Source organism: Tenrec ecaudatus, chromosome 9, assembly GCF_050624435.1.
Source record: "Tenrec ecaudatus isolate mTenEca1 chromosome 9, mTenEca1.hap1, whole genome shotgun sequence".
NCBI classification, from domain to species: Eukaryota; Metazoa; Chordata; class Mammalia; order Afrosoricida; family Tenrecidae; genus Tenrec; species Tenrec ecaudatus.
The window spans coordinates 163,470,773-163,480,638 of record NC_134538.1 but is presented as its reverse complement, the minus strand read 5'-3'; the positions used below and the strand labels follow the sequence as shown (position 1 = coordinate 163,480,638).

Below are 9,866 nucleotides of genomic sequence, written 5' to 3'. Positions count from 1 at the left end.
TTATCCCAAAGTTCCTACTGCCTGGGAGTGGGTAGAGGTTGGCATTCTGAAGGTCCCCACCTCAGGCCAGCTCTGTGGTCACAGTAAATGCTAGACTCTCTGGAATGTGGGAGGCTGAGGGGTACTCGGTGCAGTGGGAGCTGAGACCAAGATCACATTATCTCAGTCACAAAACCCCTTGGGGAATCAGCAACTTGAGGGTAAAATACAGGGACCAGGTTGGATCTATGCACTTTAAAGCCAGGCCTCGATGGCAGCTTCCCCTTTTTCATCAAGCTCTCGGCAGCCAGCAAAATTTACTGACTTATTTTCCAGATCTAGATGATGAGTCAGTATTGATTTGAGGGCAGCAAGTGTGAGATTATGAAAATACTAACTTTGTGTAAATGCTTGAAAAAGGTCCCTCTTCCTCTCTCTTGTCTGGTTATGTGCTCAACTTGTCTTAAGATTTGCCTCCTTTTAGACACAGAATGGAGTTGCCACCCCACCCTCACCCCCCAAAAAAAATCCCAGTTCATGAAGAGTCACCCCTGCAGGGCCAAGTTGGAGCCGCCGAACCCATGCTCTGCGATCTGGATACCGTTTATTGAGTCTGGGGGATTCCCTTGGCATGGCAGGAAGGCATAGGACCAAGCAGTGCAGCAAGAGGGGGTGTGGGGGGGCCAGGGGAGGGCCCAGGCAGAGTCAAGAGCTGCCGCCAACCCGGCCCCTGGCCTGGAAAGAAGCAGGATTTGGGGGAGGCGCAGGGAAAGTCATTCTGGACACAAACGGGGTTCTGGGGCATGCCCCCCCACCCCACCGCAGGGCCTGGCCATGCAGGACACAGAGACAGAGACTATGGACCGTGAGAGCCAACACACCCCATGGGAGTCCTTGGGGCACTTCCCAAAGCACCTACAGGGTCTGGTGTGGGGCATGGGGCATAGTAGGGTCTGTGTCCAAGTCCACCAGCTCAACTAGCAGATAGCACCAATGGGCAGTCCTCTAGCACCCCTGACCTGGCTCTCCAGGCCGAACCCACCCTCGATGGCCACTCGCCCTCCCTACTGCAGCCCTGGGGAGCCCGATGACCATCGGGACGAGGTCTGGCCAGGGCATGGCTGCTGCCGGGCCAGGCCCCCATTGCAGTTGAGCACAGACGAAGGCTGGCGGCAACTTGTTTGGAAAAGTGTCTCCAAGCCTCCGAGCATCATCGAGTGCCCCCAGCCCTGCGGGCTAGCCCGTTGCTCTGGAGGAGCTAGGCCAGCAAGGTCCCAGACACCGAGGTAGGCAGTGTGGGCGCAGCACTGCGCAGGGACCTTAAGTGGCTGTGAAACTTCGGTGGCACCGAGTCAGGGGCGCCCCACCAGCCCGCCTGTCTCAACCAACAGGCGGCGAGGGGCGTGGGTAACGGATAGAAAACACGTTTAAAAAAGTATAAAGCGCTGTTCAAACGCGAGGCAGTGTTGTCACGGGAAGGCTGGCTCGCTCCCTCGCTCCGCAGGCCGCGTTTCTTCCCTGCTTAAGGTTCGGACGCCTGGCTGGGGCCACACCGGGGGCGCTGCGGCGCGGCTGTGGGGGGCGTGGAGGGCGGGGGCGCCGGCCCGCCCCCCGGCCCGGCCTAGTCCTGCTCCGGGGGTGCGTGCGGGGGCCTGTGCGCAGCGGGGCCGGGCCCCGCGGCCCCCCCGGCGCCCCCGCCCCCGTGCACGCGCAGGTGGTCCTTGAGCGACTCCTTGTAGCGGAAGCGCTTGCCGCACTCGGCGCACGGGTAGGGCCGCTCGCCCGTGTGGATGCGCTGGTGCTTGAGCAGGTTCTGCTTGCGGATGAAGCTCTTGCCGCAGAGCGCGCACTGGAAGGGCCGCTCGCCCGTGTGCAGCCGCTGGTGGTTCTGCAGGTGCTCCTTGCGGCTGTAGGTCTTGTCGCAGTCGGCGCAGCGGAAGGGCCGCTCGCCGCGGTGCGTCATCTGGTGGCGGATGAGGCCCGAGTGGCAGTTGAAGCTCTTCTCGCACTCGGCGCAGGCGAAGGGACGCTCCTTGGTGTGGCTGCGGTGGTGGATGACCAGGCTCTTGCGCACGCCGAAGCTCTTGCCGCACTCGGGGCACGCGTAGGGCTTGCCGCGGCCGCTGTGCGCCGGGAGGGCCCGCCGGGGCGCGCCGGGCCCGGGGCAGCAGCCCCCACAGCCGCCGGGCCCGCCGCTGCCCGCGCCCCCAGACCCGGCCCCCGCACCGCGCTCCGCGGGCAGCGCGGGGAAGCCGCCCTCGGGCCCCGAGCCCCGGCTCGTGGGGCCGCCGGCGCCCTCGGCCACGGGGGCGGGGGGCAGACTGGGCTGCGGTGGAGGCAGCTGGGGCTGCGGCGGGGCGGGGCCGGGGTTCTTCACCAGCAGCAGGCTGTCACCTGGAGAAGAAGACGCGGGGAGGAGAGGGAGAGAGGCTGGGATCCCTTCCCAGTTTGGGAGTCTCAGTGTCTCCACAAAACACTAGGGAGAACAGCAGCATGATTCGCCCTGTTCCTCGTGGCCCTCGGGCTCCCTGACCCTCGATGGAAGCTGGCCATGTGGAAGGCACAAAGGATCTAGGAGTGGGGACGGGACTACTCCACGAGAGTGACCTCTTAGGGAGAGGGCTCCCGAGCCTTGGGCAGGAATAGCAATGTTCCACGCTAGTCCGATGGGCGAGCCATGCTGTCTGATCTAAAGAGACTGCCACTGGGGAGGGAAATTGCCAGAATGTCTGTCCATTTTCCTATGGGAATGGGGTCCTGAGGTAGACAACACACACACACACACACACACACAAACACGCGCGCGCGCGCGCTGCCACCCCCTTTGCCCTCCACAGATTTGCACTGCTGCAAATGGCATCTGATGGGGGAGTTAGGAAGTCTAGGCCTGGGAGTCTGACCCCAGTACCCCACCCAGAGCCCTACTGCTCTGGCCTCAGAGGGCATGGTGACATGTGTCCTGTGTGGACATGGATGGCCAATGTGACTCCTTAAACAACCAATCCTCTCCCTGTCCCTGGGTCTTAGTCGGTTCGGTTAGCATCCTGGCTCAGGATAGGAGAGAACAGTGGTCTCAGGCCCAGAAATTGGACCTCTGACCCAGGAACCCTTGGGTTTCCTGGACGTCTCGAGAAGTCTTCTTAATCTCCCAGCAGTCCCTCTGGGTTTTCTTCACCCTCATCCCATCTCCAGGTCAAACAACCCACCTTTCTTCCGGGAGGAGCCATGGTCCCACTGAGGGGCTGATGCTAGACCCCTACCCCTTATCGTGAGCCTGCCTGAGCCCCTTCCTCTCCCGACATTCCTTCTCAGCCAACTCCAGCATACTTCTACTAAGAATGTCTTCTCCTAAGGGCTTGCCTGTTATTCTCTATGCGTCAAAACTGACCATGCAGCAGTGAGGTCAGCTCTATGCTCCTGTTTTTCACAGAAATCATGGAAACAACAACAAAGCACAAATGTGACCAGAGCTCTGGGAACCAGCCAAAGGTCTGGGACCACCTAGTTAATGCTGGCTCAAGGAAAATGCAAGTAGGAAAGAGCAAAGTTGGTGACTTTTTTGTTTGCCTATGCCTCACCCCCTCCCTGGTGCAGAGGTCAGCTTGAAGGCTGGGGCTCAGTCCCAGTGCAGGGCCTGGTCCCTGGTTTCAGAGGGAGCAGAACAGAGCCTCTCACAGGTCACTCTCCCCAGCCGCACCTGTCAGGTGACTAGCTAAAGACCCAAAGCAAGGAGCTTCGCCTGCCTCAGACATACCCAGAACACTGTAAGGTCAACAGTCTACCAGAAGCTTCCTGGCACAAAGGAGTGTATTGTTTAAAAAGGCCAAAGATGGCCTAAGGACTGGATGGAAAAGCCAGGGAGAGAGCTTCTTTGAAAATTAGGGTATTCAAAAGCATTGGGTCCACAGGGAACATTGGGAACCACACTTAGGCACTAAGCAAGATGCTGGCTCAGAAAGAGGTGGAGGAAGACCTAAGCATTCGCCACAGGCTGGTCCTCAGGTTCTGTTTGAGCCTAGTTAAATAGTAGATGTCCCCCAGCAGAGTCAAGCTGGAAACAAAGTGGGGTAAGTGCTGCAAATGGAGTTGCTAGGTAGTGCAGAGGTTACCATGCCAGTAAAGTCAGAGGCAGGAGGCTGTGGTTGTAGGTTACACACTACAGACCACTGTTACCCAGAGCAGGCAATACCGCCCCCTTAGGTGCTGGAATGATCCAGTGGGTTGCAAAAGCAGACCCCTGAGAGTGGTGATACCAGAAGGTGTTTTTGTCATTTCTGGCTTCAGGAAAAGTTCTATCAAAGAACACTAAATGAACACAAGCTAAAGGAAATGAACATACACAACAAGGAACAAAAAAAGTTTGGAAAAGTCACTAGTCCACTATCACTGAGTCCATTTTGATTCATAGTGACTCTATATGGAACAGAGTTCAAAGACCATCCACCGAGACTGGAGCAGATGGCCTCGTTGCTGAGCCGCATGTTTATGGGACAAGAGCATGAGAGCTCCTTAATGGACTACTGCAGCCGTCACCAATTAAAAACAACAGCAAGCAGGGAGGAGGGAGAGACTGATTGCAAGCATTAACCTAAATTCAAATATCCTGCTTTCAAGGAGAAAGTTACGTCACTAGACATGAAGGACCAGCGAAACAGGAAAGAAGGACTATTCAAAGGAGCGGAATAAAGTGGCAAAGACCACCCTGTGGAACCTCACACAGAACTAACTAGAGAAAAACTTTTAAAGTCCTTAAGTGTTCTATCTTTAAAAAGACAAACTACATACACATAAATAAGTGAAAAAATTAGAAGAAAACAATGCATGAAACAAAATGAGAGGATTGGTAAAGAGATTATAAAAAGGATCCAAACAGAAATGCTGGAGCTGAAAAGCAACCACGCAAATGAGAAATTCACTGGCAGGTTCCATGTCAAATTTGAGCGGAGGAAATAAACACTTCCTGAACACGAAGAAAGGACAACTGAAATTACCACGTCTGAAAGAGAAAAGTGAACATAGCCTACAGCCAAGTGGACCAATAGACATGACGTGAGAATCCAAGAAGGACGAACAGCGAAAAGAGCAGGAAGAGTATTTGATGATATAAATGCTGAAAACTCCCGCATTTCGGGAGGATGGAGAGAAGGTGAGGGAGAAAGGGGGAACCGATTACAAGGATCTACATATAACCTCCTTCCTGGGGGATGGAAACAGAAAAGCGGGTGAAGGGAGATGTTGGATAGTGTAAGATATGACAAAATAATAATAATTTCTAAATTATCAAGGGTTAATGGGGGAATGAGCTGATAACCAAGGACTCAAGTAGAAAGCAAATGTTTTGAGAATGATGAGGGAAACAAATGTACAAAAGTGTTTGACACGATGGATGGGTGGATTGTGATGAGTTGTATGAGCCCCCAATAAAATGATTTTTTTTAAAAACTCCCAAATTTGACAAAATATATGAATCTACATATCCAAAGACTCAATGAACTCCAAATAGGGCAAAATCAAATATAGCTACCCTGACATGCACTATAACCAAACTGTCAATCAGAGGGACAAGCTTTAAAGTGCAAGAGAAAAGTGACTCCTCTCCTAAGATCAACAGCTGCGTTCTCATCGGAAACCATGAAGGCAAGAGAATACAGGTAGACAGGTAGTCCCTGTCTTATGATAGAATCAAATTAACAAGAAACCACACTTAGCTCAATCATTAGCAACCGGATTCTGCAACATGTAATTGGCTGATCTTACTCTCCGATGTTCATTCTCTAACACCCAGGACCCCCAGGGGGCTTCACTCACCAGGACCAGCGTCTAAGCCCAGCTCCCCGTCCACAGAGTCTCGTGGGCCCCAGGGGAATGGCTGCTCCTCCTGCTTGATCCATGATAGGATGTCGTGTGCTGACAAGAGGGACTCTGTTGTCACAAACAAAGGTAGTCTCGGGTGGGGCTCTGCTGAAGACTGTCAGAGTCTCAAGACCTGCTCACACCAAGGCCATCATGTTCAGTGGGCAGAGTGGAACCAGTTGTGGGATCTGGGATCATGGGGCCTTGCTTCAGCCATTTCAGCCAGGCCGAGAGGGTGTAGTAGAACTGGGGTTAGAACTCAGTCCCCAACCCTGACCCGCAAAAGGTCTGAGCTGAGAAAGGTCAGAGGAGCCTGGACTGGGAAGGCTTGGTGTTTAGAAAGGAGCCTGGGCAGAGGCAATGGCTGCCAGGAAGATACCCAGCTGTTCGCCAGGAAGCCCATGTCTGCCCGGGAAGCCACTAGCCCGAGGTCCCCTCGGCTTCCTCATTGAAAGGTCTGTCACAAAGTTGATGACTTACAAGGAATCCAGACTTCATCCTGCCACACGCTGTCCTCACCTGTGCACACACAGGCTCTGGGGGTGGGTTCCTATTCCGCTCGGTTAGCACCCCGACACCCTGGACCCTCCCCATTTACCTAGTATTCACTCAGGAGAAATTCCAGCCCATGTTCCTTTCTCTGACACAGACATACACAACTTCCAGAAGCTTCGTGAGTTGATGTTCTTATCCACAACTCTGTGCTGGAGTAATCAGTAATTGTGACCCTGACACAGTAAATAATCTAACTGTGGGAAACAGAAAGATTTCTCCGAAGTCCTCTCCCCCAAATATGTTAGACTTAGGACACAGCTTGCAGCTAATGGTAAAAGTTACTTCCCTTGAGGCAATCAGCTGCCAGACTGCTGTCTCACCCCACCACAGGGTGGGCCTGCTCCCTGCTGCTGGGGACAATGGACTACTTCTCCCTGAGGCTGTGACCATTAGCTTGGTTCCTGTAGGTGGGGCCTACACCCTACTGATAATGGTTCCTCTGGAGATCCAGAGAACAGATCAAACCAGCTCAGTGACATCCAAAGTTAAGCTGTCATCCTGAATCTAGACTCCGCCCATCTGGTCACATGTATACCCCTAATCTCTCCTCTTCCTGTTGCGTGTGTATCCCTAGATTGTCCCCCTCTCATTGCTGTATAACCCATAGTGCAACCCCTTCCTGTGATGTATGTCTTTACCTGTAATTAGTGGGCTTGCACTCCCCGCCAAGCATAGATAGGCCTGGGTTCACAATAAAGGCCTCTCTCCTCTCCTGTCCTCACTCCCACTCCCTTTTCTCCTTCCCCTCCCCCTCTCTCCACATGGACCACCAAGCGGGGCTGAGTTGAGCATTGCTACCATGAAATGTGTCTGACTCCACTATTTCTCTCTCTCATGCTCTTGATGACTTTAATATATTTATATATCTCAACCATCCAATTGTGACTATCGAACCCCTGATTAGTGGTGGGGGGCTTGCACCCCTCCCCCAAGCACATCTAACGATCCCTTTGAAAGGCCCTCTCCATTTCACTAGTCAACACATTGCAAAGTCTGCTTCTCCAGCTGAGGGCCCTGCCGCACGCGAGCCCCTCTTGGCCTTTGATCCCCAACAATTTGACCAGGTGGGTTTCCAGCAGTGGAATCAACTTGGGCTGGTTCTCTCACCCGAGTTGGGGTCCGTCGGGATATCTCTCTCCACCAAATCCTGCTGGTCCCACACACACTGGTGTTCTTCCTGCTTGATCCTTGACAGCAGTTCCTGGGCGGAGATCGGGGAGTCTGCACGGAGATAGTGCAGCAGCGGCCTCAGGGATAGTGACTTGAACTGGTGTTTTAAATAAATCTCCAATTTCATGCAATTAGTTCTTTCCCCTAAAAAATCACTCACTCACTGCCATCCAGCTGATTCTGGATCAATAGAGCTGGATAGACCTGTTTCCAGCTTGTGGTTTTGAACTGCTGGCCTTAGGGTTACCAGCCCAATGCATACCCCACTACACCACTGGAGCAACTCCTACAAGTGAGGCAAAGTTAATTTGTCCTAAATAAGAGTTTGGGGCACCTTGGTTCTAGTTAATAGTGCTTTTGCTGCAAATGGAGTTGCTGGGTGGTGCAGAGGTTACCATGCCAGTAAAGTCAGAGGCAGGAGGCTGTGGTTGTAGGTTACACACTACAGACCACTGTTACCCAGAGCAGGCAATACCACCCCCTGAGCTGCTGGAATGATCCAGTGGGTTGCAAAAGCAGATCCCTGAGAGTGGTGATACCAGAAGGGTAGAGAGAAGGTGGGGTAGAAAGGGGGAACCGATTACAGGGATCTACATATAACCTCCTGCCTGGGGGATGGACAACAGAAAAGTGGGTGAAGGGAGATGGCGGGCAGTGTAAAATACAAAATAATAATTATGAGGGAGGGGGGAGCAGGGAGGGAGGGAGAACACTGAGGAGCTGATTCCAGGAGCCCAAGTGGAAAGCAAATATTTTGAGAATGATGAGGCCAACGAATGTACAAGTGTGCTTTACACAGTTGATGTATGTATGGATTGTGATAAGAGTTGTATGAGCCCCCAATAAAATGATTTTTTTTAAAAAAAAGCAGACACCTACTGAGATGGTTAGGGATTGTGTCTACTAGACATTCCTGGGAAAGGGCAGCGTGATGACTAAGCCTTTTGGTATAAGAGATCAAGCTGACTCAAATCCTTTTTTTTTTTTTTTTTTGGCTCCTTGCCTTCTGGTAGAGTTAAATCTTGCATCTGGTTCCCTGATCTCCTGTTGCTATCAGCAGGTTACTGATGGTGGATCTGTTTAGCCAACTTCACATCCACCTCTGCATCCACCCACGTGTGCACCCTGCTGTCTCTGCTTTGCCATCCTGCTTCGTTTTCATCAGTTCCCATGATTCATGAGAAGCCTGGCTTGAACCAGACTGGACTTACCTATTTCCACAACGGTGTCAGCCATTTCCTGATATTAACCTCTTGCTATGTACAACACATACAAGTGTTTCCCTACACAGTCCAGTGGAACACACCTACACTTTATCTTGAATGGTGGTACAAACTTCTCAATTGCCAGGGGCCCACTGTCTCTTTCCCCCTCCCCAAAGGGTAGTAGGCCAAATAAATTTGGGAAGCTATGGTCTAGATCAGGGGATCAGCAAACTGCAACTTGAAAGTCATATGCAGCTCTTTCAGTATGTACATGTAGCTCTGAAGTAAAATTGAAAAGGAAAATTAAAATGTTATTCAGATAATGGTGACTTCATTCATTTATAAAAATCATTTATGGCTCTCAAATAACTTTTAAATGGTTGTGAGGGATAGGATTGGCTCTTCCATGTGAAGTCCTTGTGGGCCCCTGTTCCAGCCTAACATACCTGTACTTCATCCTGGATGATGGCCTCTAGCACAACGTTGTTCATTGCCAGGAGGCGCTGCTGCGTTGTCTATTCAGGGTAAGTAAGTTTGGGAACCCACGGACTAGATGGGCCACATTTTGCTCTCTATTCATCTGTCAGTGGACACTTGGGAAGTTCCCAGCTCCGGGCTGCTGTGGAAAGTCTGCACAGCTCTCTCCCACATCCCTGCTTCCATGACAGCTCTCTCCCACGCCCCTGCTTCCACGACCCTCGGATTGTCACACCTTGAGAGCAGGTGTTTTAAACATTTAAATAGTTAAACGCAGGTGATACTGAGAGGAGCCAGCACAAGCCAAGTCTCTTTCTACCTGTCCCGTGGAAGATTCTGGTCTCCATCCACGCCGTCCATTGACACCCCTAGCCTGGGTACCCAGGAAGGCACGAGTGGCCTCACTCACCGGTGATGGGCTCCGTGGGGAGCTCCCTCTCCTCCACACCTCGGTGGCCCCGGACACCCAGGGCTTCTTCACGCTTCACCTGAGAGGATGCATCCTGTGTGGGCAGCAGGGGCTCTGCTCCTGGGGACCAAGAGTCACACCACTCAGCCCCTTTTTTCTGAATGATCTTCACCAGGAAGTCTTTGGGGTTGAGGCTGAATAAATGCCAGTCACTGAGC

General features: G+C 52.6%; 1 protein-coding gene across 1 annotated transcript in view; it reads right to left on the bottom strand.

Moving 5' to 3' along the window:
* Nucleotides 1-566: 566 nt before the first annotated feature.
* The window catches only part of ZNF282 (zinc finger protein 282), a 28,966-nt gene continuing 19,666 nt past the window's right edge, over nt 567-9,866 (bottom strand). The window contains exons 5-8 of the mRNA XM_075558776.1: nt 9,649-9,768; nt 7,495-7,608; nt 5,788-5,901; nt 567-2,373 (exon numbers count right to left, since the gene is read on the bottom strand). Of these exons, the coding sequence (XP_075414891.1) occupies nt 1,601-2,373; nt 5,788-5,901; nt 7,495-7,608; nt 9,649-9,768 (1,121 nt within the window). The 3' untranslated portion in view covers nt 567-1,600. The remainder of the gene's footprint in view (nt 2,374-5,787; nt 5,902-7,494; nt 7,609-9,648; nt 9,769-9,866) is intronic.